Source organism: Lingula anatina, chromosome 10 (assembly GCF_051362555.1).
Source record: "Lingula anatina isolate TDL-2025a chromosome 10, LinAna3.0, whole genome shotgun sequence".
In the NCBI taxonomy this organism is placed as follows: Eukaryota; Metazoa; Brachiopoda; class Lingulata; order Lingulida; family Lingulidae; genus Lingula; species Lingula anatina.
In genome coordinates this window covers 10172395-10187765 of record NC_141776.1, presented here as the reverse complement: position 1 = coordinate 10187765, position 15371 = coordinate 10172395, and the positions used below count along the sequence as shown (strand labels likewise).

The following is a 15371-nucleotide window of genomic DNA, read 5'->3' as shown; positions in this document are numbered from 1 at the left end:
TTGTTAGCAAATGCACCAATCGAATGGCGATATGGTACCATACAATTAATGATTTATTGTAAATAAAGTGATAGACAAATATGAGAAAAACAATAAAGTTATAGGTTATCTACAAACTATAAGAGCTGTTCACGTACTGTTGCCGCCTTACTGAAAGTCAAAACCACATCAAGAGAGAGGAGTTCGATACGTTAGTAAGGTCAGCTTTTGACAAAACAACATTTTTCAATATCTCTAATATGAAATACGCATCTTGATATTAACGCAATAAAAAATAATAAAATCATTTGACTACTGCATATCTGCACCCTATGGCTGTATATAAGAAAGAAAGAAAAACTGCAGCGAATCAAAAAAAAAAAAAAAAAAAAAAAAAAAAAAAAAAAACATTCATCTCGTCTTTTAACCCAGGGAGACTCATATCACACTTATTTTAAAACAGTTGCACTGGCTCCCTGATAGAGCACGCATTTTATTCAAAATTTTAACTTTTGAGCATGCAGTTTTTTTTAATTAACACTCAGATTAACACTCAGATGATAACTAAAAGCTGTCGAAGAGAGACACGGTCCTCAGATGTATAAATTGGAGCGGGAGAATACAAAGGAACTCTTTATTTGCGTAGTTTAAAATATGCATGTTATCACTAGCTGGTGAAACACACTACATGTATTGCGGTCTATTTTATCACAGGTGAGGTGAAAATAGCTTAGCTTAAGGCTCTATTTGCCTTTCATATCGTAATTTTTCTACTGGTTATAACAAGATAACAAAGATGAAGATGAATGTTCAATGACTCAATAATATACATAAAAATCACGAATTATTCGATTTCACGAAAGCGAGATCTGGAGCACAGAGAGAAAGCCGTCTCCAAGACATATCCCCACCCACTCCACAATACCGTGTTTTCAGAATCATATACAGACTATACCTCATTTCGAGAGTTCAGAACTAGAGGTCAAAATCTGGTATTTGAATTTAACTCCTTTCATGCAGAAAACCAGATTATTACCATTGGTTTGAATGAATAGTAATAAAAAGTACTGAGTGAAACTATTTCTGGCAATCAAGTTAACATTCGTACCTGCTACGTCAGTCTTTGAATCAAAATGGATGTAAATAGTTTATACGTTTTTAATTATGGTCATTTAATTTGCATCAGTACTTGAAATACACGTAAGGTAAAGCTTACACAAAAGGAGATCTAATGACAGAAGTCCAGTAACAGAAACACCCTTCCTCGTCTTAATACATATATGTACACATTAGTTGGGCCAAAGAGGGCAGTCCTGAGAAAGTTTCGTGCGTTTAATTTTTAAAATTAAAATAGATCATGATGAAATAAGTAATCTTAAACAAAAATTAATTTTGAAGGAATTTAATTTTGTTTTAATTAACACACATTTTATACATGTATGTACATTATGTAGAATACATATATATTTACTACTATCTCTGTGTCAGTTATTAAACTCATCACACAAATCTATGAGTTGCAGAAGATACAGGTATATCTAATTATGTCAATAACAATACCTTACGACATTTTGGAGGTGTAGATTGACACTTTAAATGAAATTGGTGTCTGTAACTCATTCAAAATACAGAACATATAGACTAATACGAGTATCATTTAAACTTGCACAAAAGTATGAAAGCATCACGGAAGGATTATTGGGGATTGGGGGGAGGGGGGAGGGGGGCAGGGCCATCCGGGCACATTTACGTCTTAGAAGCACTCGAGCTTCAATGGAATAATGCTCGCCTGCAACGCGGGCAGTCCGTGTTTGATTCCCAACAGATGCAAAATCTGTTAAACCGACAACTATTTGGAAAAAATGATGTGTATTAATCCTGTCTTTAGAAACGTATTCTTTGCACAAGGGAGTTTCCTGGGTAGAATACTTTATGGTACGGCAGCTATGGATATGTTTCTAAATGAATTCCTGGGTGGCAGGCTTTGTCAGTGATGCGCTTTTATAACTGTTCTCTGATAACTACAAGAAACTTTTGTTATTTGTTCTAAAAACTGCTTGTAAAAGAAAAAAGAACCAGAAACAGACCTCTTTCAGGTTGTTTTACTTCGACCAAGTGTAGTATAGTTGTTCTCAAAAATTGCACATAGTTGGTGCCAAAATAAATCCTAGTTAGCATGTGGCCCATCCTAAATGCATGGCTCAATTTTTGGGGCCCACCCCTAGACTTTTAGTAGACAAAAAGGATGTAACCCACCCCTACTGATTCCGCCCCCCCCCCCTCCCCCCTCTCCCCCCGATATATAGCAATTGCTTTTTATAAGCACCTCGATATTAGGAATCGTTAATTCATAAAAAGGTAAATGGATACAGAATACATATATAAATAATCTAACAGTGTGTAGAGGGTACACGTTGTCTGCCCACTGGATAGGACATACATGTAGAACACATTGGAGTAGAGGGAGGGGGGAGTACTCTCAGGACCTTCTGGCTGTTACTAAATTCATCCCAATAGAAGTATATATATATATCAATGCACCTTGAAAAATCTACATTATAGTTGTTAAATTCAATCCGAGCTTTCGGCCCCTGGACCTTCTTCGGGGATTAAAAATACTTCTATTTTTATCAAGATCTATAATAATAATAATTTATTCGAGCATTAAATGTGGCAGTTACATTTGTTAGCCCTCTATACTACAAATATATAAATAAATAAATAGTTATACATCACTATGGATTACTACTAATACAGTGTTTAAGATTATTAATTACAGTGTATACGTTGTTTAAAATACTTATTACAATTGTAAATAGTTCAATACACTGAGGGAACACACATTTTCTTTGATAGGCTTATAGCTATATGTATCTAATGTGCCATACTTAAGGTTCATATAATATATAGCAGGATGAGGCTACTTCAGTGTGGCAGATGCTCATTTCTTTTGGAAATTGCCCTCTGAATGTATTTACCAACAGCGTACAATTCTTTCTCATTTTCTGGGCTTAGTATGATTTTAACCTTCTCGTCACTGCTTGCTAGGTGATGCATGTCACATTTAGGGAATTGTTTTAACATGCCCTCCCTCTCTTTTACATGGTGTCTACATTCTAGTAGGAAGTGCACTTCGTCCTCGATTGCAGGACAGTGGGGACAGAATCGTTCCTCGCGTGGTGTTTTAGGTCTGGTGTAGCGTCCTCTTTCCATTTCCAGGATATGATCACTGACTCTAATTTTAGCCACTTCCCTTTTTAATGACTGAGGGGCATTAGTTAGCAGGTACTTTTCAATTTTGTAGGACTTTTTTATCAGACTATAAGTTTTTAACTTGGTGCTTTGAGGATCAGTTAACTCTTCCCAGAACATTTTTTCAATTTTAGCATTGATTTTTTCCTCAATATTGCAATGTGTTTGGATTTGCTGAACCCCTGGGACATTTTCACTGTGAAGATTCCAAGTCGTTAACATAGTATTAATCGCTCCTGGCCAACCTTTTTCCCCTATTGTCAGTTCTGCATCATGGGTGAGTTTAACTATTCTGTTATTTGGTAGATTTCCAAATCTTTGGCAGTATCGTTGTACCTGTTTAACAATATTAGAATATAAAGGATAACGACCGAGCTCTGCGCGACTGGCATTGTTGCTGGCGTGTTTACTCAAACCCAGTGCCCATTTGCACATTCTCAAATGTGCTTGCTCAAAAGGCATTTGGTTAATTTTGTTCAGGGTCATCTTCTTTTCTTTGAATATTTCTTGGGCCCAAACTTCACAGCCATAGAGGAGTATTGGCCTTACCACTTTGTCAAACAGTTTTAAATATAGGAGAGGTGAGGATAAGTTTTGTGACGAAAGTGCACCTTTCAATGAGAACATTGCTTTCATTGCTTTTAATTTTAGATTTACTATTGCTTTTTTCATTGACCCAGTGTTAGCAAAGGTGATACCAAGGTAAGTGTATTCTTTCACAGTCTCGATCGGGTTGGCATTTATAAAGAACTTTGTATTTTTATCCACTTTACCAGACTTGTTGAAGACAACAACTATACGGTGAATCAACATGAATCCTTAAATTCATTCCAGGAACGAGTCGAGCTTTGGTTCGTAACAAGAAAAAATTCCGTTTGGTAGCTTCAATTAAATTTTTACTGATAAAAATATTATCGAATGATTTAATATCAAAATAAAGATTAATAAAAATCGCCACCTTTGGAATCTCTGGTTTGAGCATCACTTCCTGTCAGCTTTATTACTAAAGACAATCTAATTTGCATATAAGAGAAAAATGCATTTTTTTGTTTGTTTTGGGTTCATTACACATTTTTTTCATAATTTTCAAATATAAATGTTCCTTTTTCACTGATACACTTATGAATATTTTATCAGTACGCGCAATTTATTAGTTAAACAATCATAAATAACCATCATATCCCAAGTGTATATGACGTAATCTCTCCCAGGTCATAAAAGTGGTAAAATAGCGACGATTGCCGCCCAGCTGGTGAAGTAGGTCAATTGCCTGTATAATACTGCCATACGATTATCGATTTTTTCTAGTGTGGAACATTTTAGGGGGAAGACGGTGAGAGAACGTTATCAAGTTACCAAAAAATATTTGACATAAATAAAGTTACCGAAAGCAAATTTAGTATATTGTAATATTTTACAAAGTTAAAAAAGAGTCCCAATTATTTAATTTCACAGTGTATAAGTTTGCAGATATCGTGAGACATTTGTATTTTATCTGTCTCTCCCTAAAATGGCGCTGACCGCGTTAACTCTTCAACTCCCGGGAAACGCAGAGAATCCAGCGCGTTGTGACAGCATGAGAACCGATATGTAGACATAGGAGCTGGGGTGGATTAAGAGAGAGTTAACCCCCCCCCCCCCCCCTCTCACACACACCCATTTTCCAATCAGCAGGGAGAGTATGTGGTGGACTAACATTGTAAACTTTCCCTCAGCTCCAGGGCATATATAAAGATGAAAAGCTATGTGCTTGCAACACTATTTCTACCCGGCAACCGCGGGCACTTCTTGAGAACAGTAAGTGGGTCACTCGTAGTGGACAGTGGTCAACAAGTCAGGAAGATAGCACTAGGGACACTTAGGTAAACTGACTATTGGTGATGGGGTCATCAGTTGACCACAATACAGAGGTCACTGTTAGTGGGTTGTATTTGCATTTTCATAGATTTTGTATCAATAGTTTGTATATGGTATCATAATCAGTAATTTATACCCGTGTATATAAAGCCCAGTGAGAACAGAGGGAAGAGATACAGGGGCGAATCCAGGATTATTTAAAGGGGTAGGGTCCGTCTTTTTAGGAATGAAAGGCAGCGGATGCAAAGCCGACCCTCGACCCCCCTCCTCCACCCTCATTGGCGTGGGGTTGGGACCCCACTGAAGGGTCCTGAAATTTTTTTGTATTTTAGAGGGCCAACGGTGCCATTTAGTATTGTTTGGATATATGATTCAGCAAGTCAAAATTTTAATTTCAGAAAGGGACCATTGGTGTGATTTTTTCCAGAAATCAAAGGGGGTCAGGACCCCACTGTCACCCCCCTAAATCCGCCACTGATTTTGGTTTAAGCAAGCCCCTAAGAAGAGGGAATCATTAAAAATGATCAAATGTGTAAAAGCAATTGCGACGATGTAAATTTTTAGAAAAAATACAGTATTTGGCAAATAATTCTGCAAAGAAGATACCACTTTGCTGAACGCAGTTTGCAGGTGGTATGACAGGGGCAGTTCCAGGATTTGAAGAGGGGGGGGGCAGTTTTTTTTTTACGAATTACAGGCCTTGGATTCGAAGCTGACCCTTGGCCCCCTTGCGGTAGGGTTCAGGACCTGCTGAAGGGCCCAAAAATATTTTGGTGTTTTGGAGGGCAAAATCGGGCCATTTAGAATGCTTAAGAACTATAAATCAGCTAGTTTGAATTCCGATTTTGAGAGGGGGGAAATTAGTGTTGTTTTTTTTTCTTTTTTTTTTTTTTTTTTTTTGTAGAAACCGAAGGACCCCCCAATCCCCCTCTAAGATCCCATTCCCATAGATTTTAGATCGATCTATCCCTGTGGGGAGTCTCACTAGATTACTGACAGCTTAGACGGCTTAAGCGTCTGTCCCGCCTACTAAAAGCTGTAAGGGGGTAATTAACTATGGTGCGTGCTCGGCTGACTGCAATTTAGCGTGAACCCCCAGGGAGTTAGGTTGATCTAAATCTAAATCTCTGGATCGATCTAAATCTCTGGGAATGCACCCTAAATCTACCACTGGGTTAGCCTTTTTTTAACCACTAAACTTCCCATGTTTTGTCATTTTGATTTGTTCACGTATACATTTATTTATTATTATTATTGTTAGTATTGTTATGCTAGGCTTTAATTTGTTGACTACAGCTCAGCATTCCTAATGAGTAACTGATACAGAATGTTGACAGAGTTAGGTGGACTGTTGTGTTGTGTTGATTGATAACTTCTTAAAATATTGAAATGACACTCTTTGAACTGGGAGAGAAGAGGGATTGTAAAAATTCACCAGGTGTGATTAACAACAATTTCTAACAGTTTTCAATCTGTAGTAGAAAGCAAACAAATGGAACAAAATATAAATAATGGTTGTTTGCATTTATTACTTATGACATGCAATTGAAATATTTAGTAATTAAGTTTAAGAACCAGTTTTTGTCCAGTGACAGAGTTTAAAATGTACATTATTACCAAGTTTTTTTTTCTGTGTTGTCTGTCCTAGAAACATTATGAAAAAAGTTATTAATAGAGTTTGATGACATGTGTAGAAACTGAGGGGACCAAAAAACAAACAAACAAACAAACAAACAAACAAAAAAGGATTTTGGTTGTGATTCATTTCTTAATAAGTAGCTAATTAATAAAATTCATCTGTTTATCAGCTCATTTAGCAAAACAGGTCTTAGGGATTTTGTGTGTGAAAAACAGAGAGAGAAAAACAGAGCCAGGGAGAGAGAGAAAAAGAGAAAAACAGCCAGAGAGAGAGAGAGAGAGACTCAGAGTGAAAGAGCAAAAGAGAAAGAAGAGAGAGAGAGAGAGAGAGAGTGTGTGTGTGTGTGTTTGTGTGTGTGTGTGAAATGAAATGATTTCATTTTACCCACTCATTTGTATGGAAAAGACTGCTGGTACTCTTGGAATAATTGTTTTAGAAAGTGAAAAGGTTTGTGAATTTTGTCTATAACAAAGTGACATGAAACCTAGGAAATATTACTGATGTGAACATTTCCCTTTTTTTTAATAAGACCAAAATCAGCTGGGATTTTAAAATTGTTTTTATTAATTTGTTTTATACTTTTCAGTTAGAACTCATTTACCTCTAAGGATCCGAAGTAATTGGAATATTTCAAGCTGCCCAAATGTCTGAACGCATTATAACCCGTTTTAAATAAAGCAAGACAACTACAGGCCATGCCTGCAGCTTCTTATGAATACCACCATAATTACTGAAGACAGTGATTTCTTTTTGTATTTTTAAGTATCACATATAAACTGACAATTGTTTCTCAGGAAAACTAGCCATATCCAGACATTTGCTTGGTACTGCGCACCTTCTGTGACTTTCCATTCCTTGATATTACAATTTGGATTAAGAAACTTGCATAATTAAAGAATTGTCATATCTATTTTATTTAAATGTGAAAATGCTGAAATGTAGAAGCAAAAATATAATACTCAGTAATTGAGCTGTTTTTGGGTAAGTGCATACCACTGTTCGTGTATGTATCTATAGTTAAATGTTTTTTCTATGTAAAAGAAATAAAATAAGAAATGTGATTAAACATTTTGGGATAAATTAGCTAGCACTGGGATCATTGAGTCAGAATTTTTTTAAATAAAGTAATTGATGTAGTACTTCATTTATTGTGCATTGGAATAAAGTAATTGATGTAGTACTTCGTTTATTGTGCATTGGAATAAAGTAATTGATGTAGTATTTTATTTATTGTGCATTGGAATAAAGTAATTGATGTAGTACTTCATTTATTGTGCATTGGAATAAAGTAATTGATGTAGTATTTTATTTATTGTGCATTGGAATAAAGTAATTGATGTAGTACTTCATTTATTGTAAATAAAGGTCAGTAGTAATAAGTACTTAAGCAATGAGGTGATGACTTTTTCATTATTGATATGTCTTATTGTTATAATTATTGTTATATCTCACACACACTACATTCATAAGTAATGATCAATGTAGCTATCTTGAGCATAATCAGGCGAAAAAAAAGACATAAATAAAAATTAAATAAAATAATAATCCCGTCTGTTGTAATTGGAAGATCAGCAGATTATAATGTTAGGGACATGAAACGGATGTGAAATGTTTGTTAATAAAGTTTTTAACATTGTGGTTGAGAGGTTCCTGGGTTCAAAGCACTGCCTTTTTGCTGGAAAAGTCCACTCTTAATCAGAATTTAATCTAGGCTCTTTCTCAAGTTTGGACAACTATTGGGGTAAGGGCCATTCCGTGGTATTTGGTCCGCAGACCTCAAAATTTGAAAAAGGAATCCTACTTATAAAACTTATAATTTCTGAAACCAGACACCATAAAACACCAGAATCCAAAAGAAATTTTAGGTTTTGATGATTAATAATGATTTTATTGACATTTTTATCTGGAAAACTTATAAAATAGTGTCACAGAAGGACATTTTTATTTTTGATATATTTTTCATAATAGAGATCATTTTAAACAATAAAGGCCAAATACATTAAATATAACTTATTTCTTACATTTAGTCAAGTGCATTAGATTAAAAAATATTTGATTATAAAATAATGGATTAATTTTAAATATCAACTTGTCGTTCCGTGACGATTTTGGTACCTATTTTTTAAGTTTTCTCAGTAACTACAAAAGCTAAAAACTTATAACTTCATATTCTCCTCAACCATGATAGGGGCCAACAAAATACAAAAACATTTTTGCTTAGAACCACTTCAATAAGAAATTTAATCCAAATATATGAGCATTAAACATGACACCTAGCGCAGTGGAAGCACGTATGGGGCATTTTGATTGGACAATAACAGGTCATGTGACCAATGAGCCCTAAACCCTTATGTCTTTCAAGATAATCTTATACTTAAAATTCACAATTATTATATATAGAAGCATTTTTAAACTGAGAAACATTTCATTTGAATGAATAATTTTGAAGTTATTATAATTTAGACAATTGATTATATTTATAATTAATAGATTTGGTAAGATTTTCTTCAAAAATGTCCTAATATTATTTAAAGATGATCAGAGCAGATGAGAACTTATATTATAGTCAAAAATAGTAACATGTTTGAAGATGAAATATATTACCATGGAAGGACATGTTTACCTTTGATATTATTCATCAAACTTATGCTGGTATGTATTCATAAAATATTATTATTAGCCTTATTTTACATTTTATTTAGCAATGGACAAAATGTCCTCCCAAGACGCGTCCTTCCATGACGCCTACTTGATGTTTTTATATGCAAAATTTTCAAATTTATTATTTTTTTTCCCAAAAAATTTTTATACATTGAGAAAGTGAAATAATCAAATATTCATATTTTGATTTGACTTTAAAAATATCTACACAGACAGAGCAGAATTTTAGTGTTGAAGTTGAAAGTTAAAATTCCATGTCCATTTCACGTCCTTCCGAGACGCTAACTATCCATTATAATTTTTTCGTAACTATAATTTTTTTAAACCTAATTTTTTGCTTAATTATAACTTACATATAGAAGAATAAACATACAAAAAATGGACCTTGTAACTTTTTTACTTTTGAAAATATTTTCATTTGAAGTGTCAAATGTCCTTCTGTAACAGCAAAAAAATACCATGGAATGGCCCGTAAAAAAAGGCAACTTTTCAGTAAAAAAAAATAAACCCTTTGGAACTGCTTGCCTGTTGTTCCAAATGCCTTAAAATAAGAATGGCTATTATAATGCTAACTTAAACTTTTTAATTTAGAAAAGAAGGAAAAACAAAACTCATTTGATTACAGAAAATTGCATTTTTATTGTAAAACTAAGAGAATGATATACTGAAGTTTTTAAATTGACTGCCACAGAGGTAAAAATACTCTAGTAGTTCTGCACTGTCCTCCCTGAAAAATAAGAAGATAAAAACATTAAAATATAATTCACTTAAAACGTCTTAGTTATTAAAAGGCAGCAATCCAACAACTACCAGCTCTTGGCTGCTATCATATAATAACTGCCATTAAAATACAATTTTTACCAGTTGTTTGACATAGTTTGCCTCTTAAAAACTTCAACTTAGCTATGATGCCATCCAAAGAAGGAAGCAAACAAAACTTTCATATGACAGTAAAATAAATCTGTTCTTTTGAAAATGATGTCAAATTTTCCTAATTTCTGAATGTTTGAAGTGATAATTTTTATTTAATAATAATAATGAATAATAATAATAACCATTTATGTCCTTGACCTGCGCCTAAAGCAGGATGTAAAAAGATTAAATAATCTCCGCCACCGTGAAGGACGGCGATCCTTGGGTGCTGAAATATATGACAAAACATTACTCCGTAAAATGCTATAATATATTATAACCTTCAATATACAGTCTGTGCACCATCTTATTTCATAAATAAATGAACATTGAAACACATTTACCACTGTTAAGAATAATCAAATTTTGAATTTCAATTAATACTTGCCAAGAGAACAAATACTAACTGTTTGCACAACATAAGGAGTGTATGTATGTGTGTGTGTGTGTGTGTGTGTGTGCATGCAAGTGCATGCACAGTCACATTTTAACACTGTAATAAGTAGATACCTATTATATAGACCCTGCCGTCTTACCTCTCTCCTTCACGTCCTCTATCACAAATTTTGTGTTTTTGACATTAACTGAAGAAAAAAATGGAATACAAAATAATTCTGTCCATGAGCATAACAAGGATATCATACACAGACAAAGATACAATAATGAATAAGATCACCTAACAGTGAATTAACACAATGATTGTGTATGAGAGCCTGCTTCTGTGTGTGTGTGTGTGTGTGTGTGTGTGTGTGTGTGTAAACTTTTTGGGTGTGTTTAAATGGACCTAACTTTCTTACCTCTTTTCTTGATTTCCTCAGCAAGTGACACACTGTTTGTGTCTTTAATGTTGGCTGAAGCAAAAAAATATGGAATGGAAACCAAATGAAACAAAATCCATGTTCAAACGGAATTCGGGCACAAATACGGAATTACATTGGTGAAAACACATTCAAATACAATTCACTTAAAATAAATTTGGATCTTCTTAAGTATGCTAAAGACAAGACTTTGGATAAGCAACATGGAGTGTGTGTGTACTGTGTGAGAGTGCATGTTAGTGCGTGTGGACGCATGTGCATTACTGAGTTTCTGGTCTCACCTATCTCCTCAATACTTTTAACAACTGTTAAAACTGTTGCATATTTCTTGTCTTTGGTATCAACTGAAAGAACAGAAGCAAATTTAAAGGAGTGCAAATCATGTTCAATCTTTACACAGTAAAAGCATGGATTTTTCTGAAAATATATAAAGAGTGTGTGTGTGTGCAAGTGTGCACATTTGTAGATTTCATATGTGTATTTAAATAATAAATATTTTACTGAGATTCCTGTCTTACCAGTCTCTTCAGTGTTAGGAGCCTTTACTCTGTTATCATCCTTGGTATCAACTGAAACAGAATAATTAAAATGAAAAGGAATACAATTTATATTGAATCTAAGTTTAACACGTTACGTTACGGCAGTAGTAATGTAATTACAGGTAAGTAAGAAACAAGAGGGGATGTGTTAGTCAGTTATATTTTTTTATTAATCTGATTGCATTCTGAAGTTTCCATGGAGTTTGTGCACATTAGCTAGGTAGACAAAATTGACCAAATTCATTGTGAATGGTCCCTGGTAATCAACAGCTTCAAGGGTCAAGACTTGCACCCTGAGAGTTAAGGTGTTTGTAGTAAAAAAACAATGATACTTTTACTTCAAGATTCCTTGCAAATAGTGAGAATGAACAAACACACCAAGTAAATTGCTAAAATCAACTGAATTATTACCTGCAATTTGCTTATCACTGGTGTGGACTTCAGGTTCATATGTGTAGTTAGACTCTGGAATAAGATGCATACATTTTTTGTTATTCACAAATTATGATATAGACATTGAGAATGAAATAGTCTAAATTTCATTTGATAGAATTAAAGGGCCATTTCTTTCCATATCTTACATTTTATAGAATAATTATGTTAATTCACCTTTCTTTCCATTAGTTAGATTTAATAGAATTACAAGACCTTTTATTTCCATGTCCAGTTCTCCCCATGTACAAGTCACTTCCATGCTGTCCTTGGTGGTCACCTGGAGGCACCTGTTCCTAAAGGGTTCAGGCTCCCATATCCAGCCAGACCCAGGGTGGTAAGGCTAAATAAATAAATAAATAAATAAATTGAAGATAAGTTGATGTCTGAAATGAAAAAGAAAATTCAAATGAAAAGATACATATATTTAAAATTTGACTGATCAAATACATTGTAATCTACAAGAAATGAATGAAGCTAAAAAAAAAAAAAAAAAAAAAAACACTTAAATTTGTTGAACTTAGATTTTATTTTTCAATAAAAAGGAAAATTATTTTCATCTCAGTTCATTTGTCATTACAAATAAATTAATATATATTATACTTACGTTTTGCGGTCTAACAAACTTCCACTCTATATTTGCAGCCTTGGGCAGAAGAACTTCCGCCCTAAGAACAGGGACACCTAACTCGGTGCACCTAGCAAGGTTTACACCACGTTGGGTGTCCCATGTTCCAAGGGCAGTTCCTCTGCCCACTGCTTTGGCTTTTAAGATATTGTCATTTAGGACTATTCGAACAGTGGCCATGGCTGTTCAAAATGAAACAGAAAATAGAAAGAAATCTTGTCAATATATCTTTTTTGATGTTGTAATTGCAGACATTCAAATCACTCACTAAATATAAACAAGGCAGCAAAGCTGTCAAATGTACAGACAAAAAGCAGGAAATAACTATGCACAAAATAGGCTACTGTAAATTCTGATGCAAAAGTACATTATGTTAAACTGCAAATTCAACATCAAATTTTAATTATGCTCAACAGGTAATACCAATGTAAGTAATTTGTGTAATAAGCATAAGGCTTCAGGCCCATGGGAGTTCAAGTTCACACTTTGAAAATGTATAACTTCAAGAAAAAGAAGCCAATTAGACTGTTTTTCCAACTCAGGCTGCATTTTAGTCCTGTATTTCTTTTTTGAAAGTTTGGCAATCATAAGTTACATGGTTTTCCCATAATGGTCAGCACCCAAAATTGTGTTTTCTTCTATTCTGATGCAATATTACATAATGGTTAACAGCATAATGACTGTCAATTTTTAATGATAAAATATACGTATCATGGATTTTCAGAAAATGTGACTAGCATGGGTCTTGAAGCCCGTGGAACTTAAAAGTCACACCTTGAAAATGCCAATATGTGAAAAATTAGTTTCACAAAAAAACTGTTTAACTGGCAGTAAAAATTACCAAACAGACTGCATTGCCTACTGAAGCTGTATTTTAGTCCCAAGTTTCTTTCCTGTAAGTTTGAGAACAGTAAATGACATGGTTTTTCTTAAATGGTCATCATGGGAGCAGTGCCCAAAATAGTTTTTTTTCAAATTTTGATGCAATATTACATAATGTTTAACAGCATAATGACCATCAATTTTTAATAATAAAATATTAGTATCATGGATATTCAGAAAATGTGACTAGCAAAGGTCTTCAGGCCCATGGAACTTCAAAGTCACAACTTGAAAATGCCAAAATGTAAACAAAACAGCACTGTTCTGAAATGTTTTTTTTTTTCATTTTTTTACAATTTTCAACATAAAACAAAATTAACAGTTTACTGCCATTTTTATGTGATCAACTAAGAAAATTGATGAGATGGGAAAAATATCAATAGAGCAGTGTTAAATGTCCAATTTCTTCCATTCTGAGATTCTGAACATAGTGAATGATTGAATCTGACAAACTGCAATGATATGAGTTTATTTCCATTTTTGAAACTTTATTACACAATACACGATAAAAAGTTTACCATCATTTTTACAAAATCAACTAACAATTTTGTAAAGATGCAGGAAATGTCAAACAAACACTTTTACGTATCTTATTAATTAAATAATGAAACTGTTAACATGCCTAAGAATTGAATCTGAGGAAATGTGAAAAAACAGCATAACTTCTAAAATAATGGCCCGATTATGCTAATTTTTGAACTCAACTTGCGTTTCAGCAGGATTGACCACTCCTGTGAGTTTAATGACAATTGGCCTATCTGTTTTTCTTATATTGTGTTTACAGTGTTGCATATATGCTGAAAAGTGAAAAGAAAAGCATAACTACTAAAATAGTGGCCCGCTCATGCCGATTTTCGAACTTTACCTGCGTTTTAGTAAGATCGATTACTCCTGTGAGTTTCATGACAACAGGCCTATCGGTTTTCCTTGAAATGTGTTTACAGTGTTGCATATATGCTGAAAAGTGAAAAAACAGCATAACTTCTACAAAAATGGCCCGATCATGCTGATTTTCGAACTTGACCTGCGTTTTTTGAATATTCATCAGCTCTGTAAATATAAAGCCAAAAAGTAAAACTGCCTTCCACTTATCGTGTTTACAAGGAAAGTGCACGGCGCCGGCGACGACAGCGACGACAGCGACGACAGACGCAGGTGATGGCAATATGTACAGACACATCTGTGTCTGTACATAAAAAGGGATATATTGCATTCTTAATATGAATAAGTAAGTCAATTTCTTTTTCATTTATATAAGAACATTGAAAAGTACGCAAAAGCAGTTTAGGACAATGTATTGATTTGGTAGAACATGTATTAGACTTGGTCCCCATACCTAGATCTATCTTATATAGGATCAATCCATCTCCAAGAGGTTTCTCCCTAAATTGCAATCAACTTAAGCAGCTTAGATGTGTGTCAGAAGCTGCTAGGGGGTTATTAATGATCATTTAGCACCTTCAGTAAGAGTGGCAGACATCTAAGACGCTTAAGATGAAAGCAGTTTTGGGAGAAACCCCTTGGAGATGGATCGGCCCTGTCAGATCGATCTAGGTATGGGAACTCAGTCTATGACTCATACAGTGTACAGCCTGATAATATATACAGTATATGAATAACTTCTCGTGCATGCACGCACACACACACACACACAAACACACAAACACACAACTTACGAGCACGCTGCTCTTCTTTGTTATTTTTAATTTCCATATTAACTGACATCTGCAATAAATAAATCAAATCATACTTTAACATGTTCCAATAACAGA

At 34.1% G+C, this 15371-nt stretch overlaps 1 protein-coding gene and 1 long non-coding RNA gene across 2 annotated transcripts; one reads left to right on the top strand and one right to left on the bottom strand.

Moving 5' to 3' along the window:
• Positions 1-4289: 4289 nt before the first annotated feature.
• On the top strand, positions 4290-8114 carry LOC147759554 (uncharacterized). Its single transcript, XR_015331484.1, has 2 exons — positions 4290-5093; positions 7314-8114. It is a non-coding gene; the product is annotated as an uncharacterized LOC147759554 (long non-coding RNA).
• A 1849-nt stretch (positions 8115-9963) lies between these two features.
• On the bottom strand, positions 9964-12897 carry LOC106177204 (uncharacterized). Its single transcript, XM_086997511.1, has 9 exons — positions 12697-12897; positions 12306-12432; positions 12069-12122; positions 11637-11687; positions 11400-11462; positions 11098-11151; positions 10837-10884; positions 10444-10529; positions 9964-10115 (listed from the first exon to the last, which is right to left on the bottom strand). Exons 1-8 carry the CDS (start codon positions 12895-12897, stop codon positions 10447-10449), a joined length of 681 nt encoding a protein of 226 aa, XP_086853637.1. The 3' UTR covers positions 9964-10115; positions 10444-10446.
• Between the last annotated feature and the right edge of the window lie 2474 nt (positions 12898-15371).